This window comes from Sus scrofa, chromosome 9, assembly GCF_000003025.6.
Source record: "Sus scrofa isolate TJ Tabasco breed Duroc chromosome 9, Sscrofa11.1, whole genome shotgun sequence".
NCBI classification, from domain to species: Eukaryota; Metazoa; Chordata; class Mammalia; order Artiodactyla; family Suidae; genus Sus; species Sus scrofa.
Window position 1 is genome coordinate 130553 of NC_010451.4, and position 15715 is coordinate 146267.

Genomic DNA, 15715 nt, shown 5'->3' on the forward strand with positions numbered 1-15715 from the left:
ACAACAGGAATTCCTATGCCAAATCATAACACCACTGTTGTTTAAGTAATGAAAGAATAGTTAATTTTATTCCTTACCTCGTAAAACTTTTCTTCATATAAAACTATTACAATGAAAGAACCTCTCGGAGTTCCCATTGTGGCTCAGTGGTAACGAACTTGACCAGTATCCGTGAGGATGCAGGCTCAATCCCTGGCCCCGATCAGCGGGTTAAGGATCTGGCATGGCTGTGGCTGTGGTATAGGCTGGCAGCTGCAGCTCCAATTCCAATTTAACCCCTAGCCTGGGAACATCCATGTGCCATGAGGGCATTACTAAAAAGCAAAAGAAAAAAAGAGCCTCTCTAAAAAGGTTCTAAATGAACAACACGACAAAGACTGAGAAATACCTTATTCTCAAGGTAATAATCTGGATATATAAAGACACTCTTGTGGATCTTAAATGTTAACAAGCTTTTAAGAAGAGTTCCTTAAACTGCACATTAAATTAATATTAAAAACTGACAAATACTGGAGTTCCTATTGCGGCTCAGAGGTTAACAAATCTGACCAGCATCCTTGAGGCCACAGGTTCCACCCCCATCCTTGCTCAGTGATTAAGGATCTGGCGTTGCAGACGTGGCTCAGATCCTGCGTTGCCATGACTTTGGCATACGCCAGCAGCTACAGCAGATTCCCCTCCTAGCCTGGGAACCTCCATATGCCGTGGGTGCAGCCCTAAAAAGCAAATAAGTTAAAAAAAAAAAAAAAAAAAAAGAACCCAACAGTCTCTGTGAGGATTAAGGTTTGATCCCTGGCCTTGCTCAGTAGGTTAAGATACCAGGGTTGCCATGGCTGTGGTATAGGCCAGCAGCTGCTACTGTGAAACAACCTTAGCCTGGTTAACTTCCATATGCCACATGTGTGGCTTTGAGAACAAAAAACAAACAAAAAACCCTGACAGGGAGTTCCTGTTGTGGCACAGCAGAAACAATTCAGACTAGTATCTATGTGGATGCAGGTTTAATCGCTGGGCTCGCTCAGTGGGTCAGGGATGTGGCATTGCCACGAGCTATGGTATAGGTCACAGACGAGGCTCGGATCTGGCATTGCTGTGGCTGTGGTATAGGCTGGTGGATACAGCTCTAATTCAAACCCTAGCCTAGGAACCTCCATATGCCACGGGAGTGGCTCTAGAAAAGACAAAAAGACAAAAAAAGACAAAAAAAAAAAAAAAAAAAAAAAAAAAAGTCAACATTGTTTTACAATCATATTAAAATATGAACTTCAAAAGACACACCATCGGAGTTCCTGTCGTGGCGCAGTGGTTCACGAATCCGATGAGGAACCATGAGGTTGCAGGTTCAATCCCTGCCCTTGCTCAGAGGGTTAAGGATCCGGTGTTGCCGTGAGCTGTGGTGTAGGCTGCAGACGCAGCTCGATCCCGTGCTGCTGTGGCTCTGGTGTAGGCCGGCGGCTACAGCTCCGTTTAGACCCCTAGCCTGGGAACCTCCATATGCTGCGGGAGCGGCTCTAGAAAAGGCAAAAAGACAAAAAGTACTGACATGCCCCACACATGGATGAACTTTGAAAATATTATGCTAAGTCAAAGAAGCCACTCATGGAGTTCCCATCGTAGCTCAGTGGAAACAAATCTGACTAGCATCCATGAGGACACAGGTTTGATCCCTGGCCTGGCTCAGTGGGTTAAGGATCCGGCGTTGGCATGAGCTGTGGTGTAGGTCGCAGATTCGGCTCGGATCCCATGTTGCTGTGGCTGTGGCTGTGGCGTAGGCCAGGTGCTATAGCTCTGACTGGACCCCTAGCCTGGGAATCTTTCATGTGCTGTGGGTGCAGCCCTAAAAAGACAAAAAAAAAAAAAAAGGGAGCCACTCATAAAGGACTACATGTTTTATCATTACATTTATATGAAACGTTCAGAAGAGGCAAATCCACAGAGGAGACAGAAAGTAGGTTAGAACTAGGGCTGGGAGATTCGGGGGAGAAAGGGGAGTCACTGCTAAAAGGATTTTTTTTTTTTTTGAGATAATGAAAATGCTTTGGAATTAAAGGTAATGGCTACACACCTCTGTAAATATAAGGAAAACCACTTAATTTTATACTTTAAATGTGCAAACCACACTGTATGTGAATCCTATTTCAATTGCTCTTATTCAAATAAATTGCACACACCCATGCAGGAGAAGAATTACCTTTAGAAGTATTTCAGCTAAAGAGCCAATCATATGCAGGGCTCCATCTTTCTTTCGAGGATCAGCATTTGGTTCTGTAAGAATCTGGTAGCAAAATCCCATAGTCTTTTGCAGAACCTAGATTCAAAGAGAAAAGTCATGCTATAGGAGCTTCTACTGCGACTAAGCAGATTAAGAACCCGAAGTAGTCTCCCTAAGAATGAGGGTTAAATCCCTGGCTTCGCTCAGTGGGTTAAGGATCCAGCGTTGCCACAAAGTGCAGTGTAAGTCACAGATTTGGCCTGAATCTGATGCTGCCGGGGCTGTGGCATTAAGTCCAGCTGTGGCTCCAATTAGACCCCTGGCTCATGCACTTCCATATCCCATGGGTGTAGTCATAAAAAGAAGAAAAGAAGGAGAAAAAAAAAAAAAAAAAAGCTTTATTAGATGTCCCAACAATCCCTCAAAAACACTGACAACAAAATAACCTACGTGGCTATCATTAAAAACAAGTGTATATCTGAACAAATTTAAAATATTAAATACATCAAATATCAAAACAAATATTAAATTTTAAACTTACCTCTTTCCTCTTACTACAGGCTGTAAACAAAAGTGTCTGGGCAGCAGTGGTAGGAGAGATGAAATCCTCAAACACATCTAGAAAATTAATTTTAAATTTTAATTTTTTCAACAAACACTTTCACATAATTTACAAATAATGCTCTGTAACCAACAAAAAAGGACCTTAAATTTTTGCTAAATCTTCACAAGTACGAAAACAAACCCAGGTTCCCATATAATTTTGCAAAACCCTAATTTAAATCTTAATCTATCACTTTCTCCCAATGATTATTTTCTTTCATACAAAACCCCACTACTGTAAGAATTTTCACAAGAGTCACAAAAGTACTGAAGGTACCTAAGATTTTGGTAGGAAGAACTACTCAACATTAGCCAAATGACAATTCTTTAGTTTCAAGCAGAGACTCCATGTGAGTCCAACGTGCAGAATGCATCTTCTCAATTTCTACTCTCATCACGACCGACATGGGGTTCAAAAGTATAGATTAGACACTTAGTGTTAAGGTGTAACCTTAGGAATTTCACTTTTCACCAGAGGCACACCCCAAAATCCCAACTCAATAACACCATCGCATGTCTGTCTGCTAAAAATGAAGATTTTCATCACCAAATGCCCAAACTAATGAATAGCTTCCCAAAAGTCTAAACAATGCACAAATTACACTAAAACAACAAAAGATCTTTCAGTAACAAAGGTAAGACCTGACAGTCCAAGTTTCCTCTGCACAAGGTCTCCTACAGACGACCACATTTTGCTTCTGAAGAGGTGAAGACTCCTTACCGAACTTCATCCGTATGTATTCATAAGGATCTTCCTGCCAGAGCTCCTCGTCGGCGTCTGTATAGCACATCAACGGGAAAATAACGTCCTGGATGATGCCCTGTAATTTAAAAGTTCGGAAAGCAACCTTAAGGTGGTCTTCAAATTTCAACCTGCAGACTTCTGTTAAGCGCTAAAACAAACGTAACCACAGTATGCGCTGTAACGCTTAACATCAAACTTCAGCAAGGCATTTAATGCATATTCTGAGATCAGCTCTCAATGCACATGTATATCCCTAGTTCTGTGAACAAGTAATTATACATACACAGCAACTAATTAGTCTCAGAAAATACAACATAAAATTTTAGTTCATCAATCCTGTGGTCCTAAATAAAGCAAATAAAGTACCACAGAAACAGTCCCTAAGCCAAGTAGCCTCAGAACTGATCTGGTGAAACAGTCCTTTGCTTACTCCAAATTACATGACTAAAACATTAACCAACCATGATCCAACAGTAAGAACTTAAAGGCAAGTTTTAAGATAACAGAGTCATATTATTTGCAAATAAAAATCTGCTAAGTTGCTATATTATTTTTCTATTATACTCCTAAACAATTACCAGAATTAGCTGAAGTAACACAATTCAACAACAAAAAAATGCATTTTTCAACCTTTTTGGTGATTAATGTCATTCCCATTTTGTTTTCTAGATAAACAGTTCAGAAAGAAAATTATTACTTGTATATGAGGCTTCAGATTCTTCCAGGTGAGCGCGTGAGAAACACCTTGATTAATATAATTTAATGTCTGTTGTAAAACTCGAGGAGCCATATATTGCTTCTCCTTGTACTGATATAACACCTTCAATAAAACCTTTGAAAAAAAATTTTTTGGATCAAAAACCAAAGTTTAAATAGAAAGTTAACAACTTACAAGCTAGCACCTGACACTTATCACCCACATCATCATCATAAATTAACACCCATCTTCTTTTAAAAATAAAGTTATTTCTAAAATTTTGGAAGTTCCCGTCGTGGCTCAGTGGTAACGAACCAGACTAGTTTCCACGAGGATTCAAGTTCCATCCCTGGCCTCGCTCAGTGGGTTAAGGATCCAGCAATGCCATGAGCTGTTGTCTAGGTTGCAGATGCAGCTCAGATCCCACGTTGCTGTGGCTGTGGCACAGGCCAGCAGCTGCAGCTCTGATCTGACCACTAGCCTGGGAACTAGTACATGCTGTGGGTGCAGCCCTAAAAAAAAAAGAAAGAAAAAAAAGGGAAAAAAATATATACATATACATATAAAAAATAATGCCACTTCCTCCTAAAAATTTTTCATTTGGGAAAATAGTTATCTTTAATAAAAAACATATTCCACTACTATGTAATAGGCTTGTTATTATTTTTAAATGCTGTTAAATTTTGTTTCAATTTTTTTTCTTTTTCTTCTTAGGGCCATACCAGAGGCACACGGAGGCTCCCAGGCTAGAGGTCTAATCAGAGTTACAGCTGCTGGCCTATACCACAGTCATAGCAACTCGGGATCCTTAGCCCACTGAGTAAGGCCAGGGATCAAACCCACAACCTCATGGTTCCTAGTCAGGTTCGTTTCCGCTGCACCACAAAGGGAACTCCTGTTTCAATTTTTAATGCAGTAAATATTACCAGGTAGAACCCACAGAAACGGAAGCTAATCAAAGAGTTCTCGGTAACGTAAGAGCATAAGGAGGTCCAAAGACCAGAAACATTTGAAAAGCACTACATGGTTCAAAATGTTCAAGATTGTTATAAAACCTCTGAATGCCAAAGAAACTGGAAATAAGCACAACAAATTAACCTAACAACACCAGGTTTCTGCTTAGAAAAATTATCTTAGACTTACTTGTTGGACACCAACTGCAAACGCCTTTAGAAATACTTCAGCAAATTCATTATACTCCTTGGAAACATTGCCAGGGCTTCCATATCTAAAAAAAATGCCATTACTTCTTTAAAATGCTTTATAGCATCACTTATAAAATCGAATTCTTAAAACAATAAACCTGAATCATCATATACTGAGAAATGTGTTTACCTTTCAAAAAGCCTTGCTAAGATATGTAAAGCCCACTTCTTACATTTCCACCATGGTAACTCAGGTCTATCGTCTTCTTCAACTTGAAGTGTTTCCTTTAAAGAGACATTTATTTAATGACAGTAAGAAATACACTATCAAAGGAACAGCATGAGCTGAGAACAGATTCACAAAAACATAAATGCTCCTCTAATACCAACCTTTCACATTAAAAGGCTAGATTTGGAAAAATGCTACCCCTTTTTTAAATACAAGAGGCGCTTTCACTGCTTCACTACCTAGTTACAAAAGGATAAGCTTTTTCAAAGTCTATAAAAGTTTGTTTTTGTCTTTTTAGAGCAGCACTCTCGGAATGTGGAGGTTCCCAGGCTAGGAGGCCAATCGGGGCTATAGCTGCCGGCCTACACCACAGCCACACCCATGCCAGACCGGAGCCATATCTGAGACCTACACCACAGCTCACAACAACGCCGGATCTTTAATCCACTGAGCAAAGCGAGGGATCGAACCTGTGTCCTCATGGACACTAGTCAGATTCATTTCCACTGAGCCACAATGGTAACTTCTTAAAAACAATTCAAACTCAAACAGTCAGGATCCAGATAATATGAAATCGAGACCACGGCAAAGTTCCTTTGTGGCTCAGCAGTTTAAGGATCAAACGTCACTACTGTGGCTCTGGTTATAGCTATGGCACAGGTTCATCCCGACCTGGGGAACTTCAGCATGCCACGGGATCCAATCAAAAAAAGGGGGTGAAGAGTTCCCGTCATGGCGCATCGGAAACGAACCCGATAGGAACCATGAGCTTTCAGGTTCAATCCCTGGCCTCACTCAGTGGGTTAAGGATCCGGCATTGTGAGCTGTGCTGTAGGCCGGCAGCTGCAGCTCTGATTCAACCCCTAGCCTGGGAACCTCCAAATGCCACAGGAGCAGTCCTAGAAAAAGGCAAAAAAAGACAAAAAAAACCCCAATACTATATTATTTATCTGAAGGTTGCTAAGAGAGTAGATCTTAAGTTCTCACCCCAAGAAAAAAAAATTCTGTCAGGTGACATATGTTATGAGCTCAAAAACTGAAGAAAGAGAGTTCTTATTGTGGCTCAGAGTTAAGAGCCCAACACTGTCTCTGTGAGGATGCAGGCTCAATCCCTGGCCTTGATTAGTGGTTTAGAATCTGGTGTTGCCGCAACTGTGGCACAGGTCACAGATGTGGCTCAGATCTAGTGTTGCCGGCGTGGGCCACAGCTGCAGCTCTGATTCAGCCCAGGGCCTGGAAACTTCCACATGCCACAGGTGCGGCCATAAAAAGGAAAACAAACAAAAAACTAAAGAAAAACAGAGAATTCGAATGTAAACAAAGACACATACAAGCATTTACATAATACATGTAATAATCCTCCATATGTTAACAAATGAAAGACATCTCTCTAAACACATCTGTATCACAAATTATGTAAATTCATACGGAATGAGGATTTCACGAAACGCTCAGAAAGGTGATTAAACGTGAGAACACAGAGACTTACATTAGGCACATCCCTGTTCACAACCGTCTTTAAGATTTCTATCCACTCTGCCAGGTTCTGCTGGTTTATCAGCTCCAGTGGTAGTGTGTACTAAATTAAAATTAAGAATCGGTATTTTAAAATCCTTACAAAAGAAAATCCAGTTTCTTCACACTCTTCACAAAACCTACGAAGTACTTCATTCACTCCACATGTCCTCTTTTCAGTGTACAGGCAAACTCCTCATCTGGATGATATGGTTCGCTATCTTCACTCAACTCTGGCAACGACAGTGGGCATCCTTATCTTATTTCCAAATCACTGGGAACACACCTTCTCTTCACCGTAAGGCGGGTATTTATTGTGATTTTTAGTGAACACCACTGAACAAATTATGGAAATTTCTATTCTAGGAGTCTCAGAGTTTTCCATTTTTTATTTTTCTTATTTATTTGTTTATTTTGCTTCTTAGAGCTACACGTGTGGCATATGGAAGTTCCCAGGCCAGGGGTTGAACTGGAGCTCCAACTGCCAGCCTACATCACAGCCACAGCAACTCAGGATCCGAGCCGAGTCCGCCACATACACTGCAACTCACGGCAACACCAGATCCTTAATCCACCAAGCAAGGCCAGGGATCGAACCCGCATCCTCACGGATACCAGTCGGGTTCACAGCCCCGAGCCACAAACTCCTCCGAGTTGTTTTTTTGTTTGTTTTTAAGCAGAATGGTTGTTAAATTTTATCAAATATTTTATCTGGCATCCTTAAAAGATTGTCTATAGGTTTCTCCTTCCATGTAATATAAAATTTAATCACAAAAACTGGTTTCTCATTCTTGATCCATTCCTGTCCCTGGAACAAATCACATCATTTAATAAGGTCATAAAATCAATAGCCTATTTAGGATTTTAGGACCTCTATTTTTACAAATGAGATAAGGAATGATTTCAGGATATGCCAGTCTCAAAATATTAGTTGGGGCCTAGGTCCTAGAACAATTTATAAAAAGAACTTATTTTTATAATCTAAAAGTTGTGACCCTACAGTTGGGGGAAAAAAATAAACAGTATAGATACTATATAAATCACTTTTTTAAAAATTAGAGAAATAGTAAATTACCTTTAAAGATCTAGCAAGGATATGAAAAATCCAAACAAACAATGGAGTCAGTTATAATAATCTTAGTGGAACTACAGTCACAGGTCTATTTAAAATGAGATTTACAAATATAAGTAATGACATGAACTGAACCAAAGGTCCTAGAAGATGAGATGAATCTTTCTATGGGTATGTGGCACAAAAAGAACCAAAATTTTAATCCTAATCAAAAACTCTGTTTCATAAGTAATTACAGTCCACTGAGAATATACACACATTTCCTTAGTGGGATCTTTTATCCCAGGAAAACTCAGAATATAGAAAGATAAGGCCCATTATTGTGTCAAACCTACAGCATTAATATTTTTGTATCAAAGTCAAGAAGAGGTTTCGTAATTAGTGGGACAATCTATGTGTATTTGGCACATCAGAGCATGTGTTAGACGTAAACTCTAATCCAGTAACTGATTTTCAGACGTGAGAATTCTTACAAGGTGAAAGGTAGAAGAAAACTTCACTAAGAGAACTTAAGACGGACCATTTATAATTCAAGGTTTATCTAGAGTTGTTTGTGTGTTTGGAAAAGTGTGCTTGGTTAGACCTTTTTTTTTTTAAGGCCGTACCTGTGGCATACGGCGGTTCCCAGGCTAGGGGTCTAATCGGAGCTGTTGCTGCCGGCCTACACCAGAGCCACAGCAATGCCAGATCCAAGCCGCGTCTGCAACCTACACCACAGCTCACGGCAACGCTGGATCCTTAACCCACTGAACGAGGCCAGGGATCGAACCCACAACCTCATGGTTACTAGTCAGGTTCATTAACCACTGAGCCACGAGGGGAACTCCTGGTTAGACCTTCAATGCACTTAAAATTTTGGCAATTTATAATTTCACTAGCAATTCATCCATTTAATCTAGATTTTCAAAAGAAACTGTTATTCAGATGCTGAAATTATCATTGTTTAAGGTATAAATGATAGACTGACTTCATATGTACAAAGTGCTTTAGAAAATTACCTGAACAAGAGCATAGAAGATCTTGAAAATCTGTTTCTGGATGAGGACAGACTGATCAGACTGATCAGAAAGAAGCTGGATAAATCGGTCCTTTAGAACAGGCAGGAAATGCTGCATTGCTGCTACCAACGGACTCCGTTCTTCTGGTTTCTTATACCTTTGGGTAGGAATACAAACTAATTCTGTAAGAATTTATTCACAATTTTATTTATATATGTATATACGACAGGTAAATTTAAACTACTTGTCTGTTCATACAAATATAAGCAAATACTTCCTAAACAACTTTATAGTCCTAGAAAGAAAAAGAAAATCCTATTACAGAATCAAACCACAAGTAAAAGCAACTTGAGAAAAACCTCAAATACTAATAGAATATCATAAAACTTACTGAGCATTTATTGTGAGGTAAATAATCCTCAAGACTCAATCAGTGGCCTCACTTCTATAGGTGAGGAAACTGCGGCACAGGAAAGTTAAGTATCTTCCCCAGAATACACACCTATGTATGAACCTCAGCCAATTTAGAATCTGCCCTTTAACCACTTCACTCTGCCATCTCTGAATACTGATACAACTGAGGAACTACAATGATTCGGCTTTTAAACATCAGCAGCTGATCGATATAATTACGTATTATCACCCCTAACAAATTTACATACCAAGAGCATTACGGCAAAAGTGACACCTATAAAGCAGAAAATATTCTATTTCTAAATGCACCATAAACCACAAGTTCTTTGGTAACCTTTCTGGCAACAAAACATGACTCATTTGGAGTGAATATTCCCATATGTGTTTGATCCCTGGGTATTGTTAGGAGTGTTACTTAACATGTATTATGTGAACCCTGTTACCTTTCTAAAATATGAAAACCCCTGGATTCTGAATCACATTTTGCTCCAAGGATGTGGGTAAAAAAACTGCTGACTAAACTGAGACATTTCCCCAGACAGATTACTTAGCATTTTAACAATATTGTTAAAGGCCTATTGATTTATTTCAATAAAAAAAAAATTTAATAATTGCTTTTCCCTTCCAGACTGCAGTTTTATCTTCTGAGCACATTTTAAAAGGTAAAGGTAAACACTCTTAAAAGGCTGGATTCTTTTTTCCTACTGGGTGAAATGAGAACCATGATAAATTGCCAAGCAAGAATAAAAAAACATCAAGAGAAATGCTCACACTAATAATGACTGAGGTAATTAAACAATTAAGTGACAGATTGTTTTAAATATTTTTAATGTGCTGAGAAATTATACCTAGCATACATTTTTGCTATCTGGGAGTTCCCGCTGTGGCAAAGTGGTTTAAGAACCCAACTGCAGCAGCTCAGGTTCAATCCCTGGCCTGGTGCAGGAGATTAAAGGTTGCCACCACTGCACCTCAGATTCAATCCCTGGCCAGGGAACTTGCATATGCTGCAGGTGTGGCCACAAAAAAACAACCAAAAAGGTAATCTGTACATTTCTTTGAGTCAATAAAACAACAATTTACAAAAGGAAGCCATTTGCACTCTCCAATCTGACTAGACAAATTTTACTAATTACTAACAATATTATCATTCAACAATAAAGGTGACGAGTTCCCGTTGTGGCTCAGTGGTTAACGAATCCAACTAGGAACCATGAGATTGCGGGTTCCATCCCTGGTCTTGCTCAGTGGGTTAAGGATCCGGCGTTGCTGAGGCTGTGGCGTAGGCCAGCGGCTGCAGCTCCAATTCAACCCCTAGCCTGGGACTCTCCACATGCCGTGGGAGCGGCTCAAAAAATGGCAAAAAGACCAAAAAAATAAAAAATAAAGGTGAGAACTATATTACATTACGCACCCTCTCCATTATCCAACCCAGGTGATCACCCCCATTAAGAGGGTCTGAATATCCACTCCAGGTTAGACATTATTCTTTCCTACCTCCCCCTCTTCACCGAGGAGTAGACTGGAAGTTGGGTGGTGCTAGCTGCTAATCCAAACCACTGAGTGTGAAAGTAATTTACGAAAGGAAACAAATACCACTCCCTAAGCTTGAAAATTCCTGAAATGTGAATATGTGACACTATTAGAACCCCTACCACAAGGCTACAGGGTGTCAATCTGGTGAACCATGCTCACAGAAAACCCTCAAACAAAACAGTTAATGGTTAATGATCTAAAAGATCACATGCAAATTTCCCATAATGGCATCAAAACCCTCTTTTACCATGGTCCCAATTAACCTAGTCAAGATGACCCCAACCTCTCAGTAACAGTTATCCATATCATTTAGTGGTCCCCTCACTACCAACTACAGACAGTGTCTCATGTCCACCTCTGTACTTTTCTTTGCTCCTACTGATCCATGCAGTGCGACATGCCTTCCTCTTCAAATGTTCCTTCTATGCGCCTTCAACTGACAAGCATTTCCTGAGATCTATGCTCCTGAAGGCCACCACAACTTCCAATTCTCCACGAAAATGTTCTTAGACCTGCTTCAGTCCACACAGATCCCTTGTGAACACCTTGTGCTCCACCAAGAGAACACTGGCTGAAAATGAACTGGAATTTCAATATTGTAGCAGCCTCCTATGTCTCCCATTTAAAAAAATCCCTGTCATCCTCTCTCCTGCTAAGAGTGTAAGATAGGAGAGACTTGGATCTCCTTAATGACAAAGATGGCTTATTACCATTATTCTCTCTCATTTTAGTCACTCACTTACCAGAACTACAACAACTGGCACTCTGACAGAAGTTGGAGCAACAGCTGGACCATTCCTTAGCAGGAAGATGGGTAGCTGGTGGGAACACAAGAAAACACCAGTACCAGTGCTGTAAATGGTAATGTTTCTCTCCTGCTCAGAACATAAGCAGTAGTTCATCAGCTACTTGAGTTGGGACCCAAAAAGAACATCGGAGGCTAACTACAGGCCCCAGAATTAGAGGGCTCACAATGGCATCTGTGTAGCTGCTAGGACTGGAAATAGAGCCACCATCATGGTATGAGTGTTCCTTCCTTGTAATTTTCTAACATCAAAACTTTCACATGCCTGACAATGTCATGACTTTTACCACAGTTAGAAAACCCCCACGCCATCTGGCTTACTACTACTCTCAGTGCTGTACGTCACCTTCCAAGGTTGGAGTTTTTGTTCTGATCCCTAAACCCAGGTCTAAAATGACCCATCAGTCTTTCTTACTGACACTAATTGCTTACTATATGAACTATAATTTCCTCAAATATGCAAACACTGAAGCAGGTAACTATGAATCCTTCAAACACAATGATTAAAAATGATCACATGGGTGTTCCCTGGTGGCCTAGCAGTTAAAGATATGCTGTTGTCATTGGTGTGGCTCAGGTTCAATCCCCAAGCCTGGGAAGTTCCAGTTGCCACAGGCACAGCCAAAAAAAAATCCATACGAAATTCCAACATATTCTTTTTAAAGAATTAGAGAAACTTACCAAGAACTCAAATTAAGATTAAAATTCACAGAAAGCCAAAATAAAGCACTTAATGATCAATGTACTCTCATCCTCTTCATATCTTTAAAAAGCTTAAGTTTTTTGTCAGAACAAATTGAGGACACTATATTGAGGAGTTAAAAATAACCTGGGTTTTGAATAGAGGCAAACAGATAATAACTAAAAAAAAAAGGCACAAGGAGATTCATAGATCAATCAACAAGAGACTGCAGACTTAAAACAAGAACGCTATTTCAAAAAGAAAACACAATTAAAATCAACGTATAATTCACTAACTTTAGTATATATACCAAATATAATTTTAAGATGTTCACACCGCTTATCTTAAATTTCCCAGGCTTTTTCTACTGCTTAAAACTCAACAGGAATTGAGAAAGATACTTTATAGGAATTGAGAGATACTTACTCATAATTTTTCACAAGCTGATAGAGGCAAAGGAGAATTCCTAGCCAACATGCACTGTTATCAGACTGAAGATAAAAGCCAATTTTGTCCACAATGGCAGTCCAGCGACTTGGGTAATCATGTTTGATGATATGATGAATGCAGGTAGTAAGCTGTACCCTGGAAGTCAAAAATAAATAATGAGGAAGAAATGCTAACTGATACGAAGAAAAAGTCTGTTTGGACAAAAATAAGTCACTGAGCAAAAACTGTTACTACTGATTTAAAGAAACCCAAAAAATGTTGCAGATGCAGGTGGTTTTATTTTTATTTTTCATCCCCATTATCAACTGACAAGTTTCATTTAGAGTATCAACTACCCTCATTGAAAACAAACAAACAAACTAGGAATTCCCACTATGGCACAGCAAGTTAAGGATCCAGCTTATCTCTGCAGTGGCTTGGATTGCTGCTTAGGCACAGGTTCAATCCCCAGCCCCAGAGTGGGTTAAGACTCTGGCACTGCTAAAGCTATAGTGTAGGCTGCAGCTGTGGCTGGTTTCCATCCCTGGCCCAGGAACTTCCATATGCTGTGGTATGGCAAAAAAAAAAAAAAAGAAAAAAAAAAAAAAAAAAAAACCCTACAAAACCATTTTAAAAAAGCTTTCAAATATCAAAAGACTAGACAATATAATGCACATAACAGCACTCTATAACTTTATATACCCCCTTTCATCTGATCATAGTATGTTTTACAAGTTTTTCATGAAGTTTTAGGTTTTATAAATGTAAAATGAAATTGCAGTAAGAAAATAAAAGAGAATTCTCCTGAAACAGCATTTGCTAAGTTTTCCACTACAAGAATGACAAGTTTCTACGTTCTGAAAAGACCCCTTCTTCAGCTCCCCTCAACCCCACAAATTATATCCCTGTAACAACGGTGAAGTTCAAATAGATACATACCTGATGAGCTCAGGAGAGTGGATAATGGCTTCTACAATATTTTCTCGAATACAATGTCGATCTTCCTCTGGAATAGTATAAGGGGATATATCTCCTGGTGCTGCTTCCCGATCAGGCCAATACTGTGTTATCATATTTTTCAAATAGATAACACCTAAAATATAGATCAATTTGACAAGAGTATTTACTGTGAAAGTACTGTAAATATCCCTGGGTCCACACCTCTATTTTTTTCAGACCAACTACTGCTAGTAAAGCTATCCTTTTAAAATCAAAACGCTGCATTTTACTAGCTGATAAAAACACAAATGTAATGCTCAGCTACAGTAAATACCCACAATGTTAGCATTAGACACACAGCCTGAGAACTGCACACTACAGTCAGTATTACTTTTACACGACGTTTACAGACACTCTTCAGCCCTGTGTTCTATAGGAACGCTATTTTACCAATCCTGTTTTCTAAATGAAGGCTCTAAAACAAAACTGCATACGTATACCAATGAAGTTTCTATAATGAAGAGCCCTGTTATACAGACTGAATGTTTGTGGCTGCCAAAATTCATATAGAAACCCTAACCCCAAATGTGACGAGAGGACAAGGCCTTTGGTAGGTGATCAGATAATAAGGACTCTGCCCTGATGAATGTGATTAATGCCCTTATGAGAAAGACCCTAGAGAACTTCCTCCCCTTCTACCCAGTGAGGTTCTGTGAACCAAAAGTGGGGTCTCAACGACCAAATCTGCTGGCACCTTAATCTTGGACTTCTCGGCCTTCAGAACTATGAGAAATACATTTCTGCTGTGGATAAGCCATCCAGTCTGTGATGTTCTGTTCCAGCAGCAAAAGCGACCAAGACACACAAAGGTTGTTATTTCTATCACAGAGAAATCATAGTATATAAAGATTCTTAGTCTATAAATCTAAGCACTTCAATCACACACCACAATCATGCCACTTCAAATTCATGCTATTTTATGAGAGAATTTGCTGTGTTCAAAAATTACAGATTACTGCTTTCTGTCAGTAATCATATTGCTGTCTTGCACACTGCTAGTTAAATCTAACTGAACTAGCGTGCTAACAATGCTTTTTACCCAGCCCTCTCCATCCGAATGAGAGAAGAAAGAATCGTCAATCACCAATGTACAGAATATATATAGGAAAGGGATATTATTCAAAATTAATTCCTAAATTTTGCAAAACACTCTTCTGAGATTTGTAATTAACTGTTTCTGGTGTTCTTTACCTATTTCAAATAAGGATAGCTGATACAACTATGATTTTTATATGCTATTTTGCTTTATTTTAGAAATTAAAATAATATCCCATCTTACAGCATTTCAAAAAAGATTACAATTACACATTAAAATATCCTTCAACAGAAGTTTTAAGATAAACTGCATCTAGTCAAGAACACTATGTGGGACTGACATATTTCAGATTAATATTATTTTATTCTTTAGCTCCAGAACAAAGATTAAAAAATAAAAGACTTGAGTTCATACTGTGGCATACTGGGTTAAAGACTCTGCATTACCACAGATGGGGCATAGGTCACAGCTGCACCTCAGATTCAGTCCCTGGCCTGGGAACTTCCACATGCTACCATATGCTACACATTATTCAATTTACTACAAGGATGTAATTTTTTAAGTAACGGTTATATTTTAAAAATTAAGACCAATTCCA

The 15715-nt window shown here is 39.2% G+C and overlaps 1 protein-coding gene across 2 annotated transcripts in view; it reads right to left on the minus strand.

The window, feature by feature from the left end:
* IPO7 (importin 7) overlaps positions 1-15715 on the minus strand; it is a 51481-nt gene that overhangs the window by 18896 nt on the left and 16870 nt on the right. For both annotated transcript variants that reach the window (XM_013979065.2, XM_021062248.1), the window contains 10 exons: positions 14022-14175; positions 13080-13238; positions 9217-9373; positions 7121-7210; positions 5593-5687; positions 5401-5485; positions 4258-4392; positions 3537-3636; positions 2754-2830; positions 2192-2308 (listed from right to left, as the gene is read on the minus strand). In XM_013979065.2, coding sequence (XP_013834519.2) covers positions 2192-2308; positions 2754-2830; positions 3537-3636; positions 4258-4392; positions 5401-5485; positions 5593-5687; positions 7121-7210; positions 9217-9373; positions 13080-13238; positions 14022-14175 — 1169 coding nt within the window. The remainder of the gene's footprint in view (positions 1-2191; positions 2309-2753; positions 2831-3536; positions 3637-4257; positions 4393-5400; positions 5486-5592; positions 5688-7120; positions 7211-9216; positions 9374-13079; positions 13239-14021; positions 14176-15715) is intronic.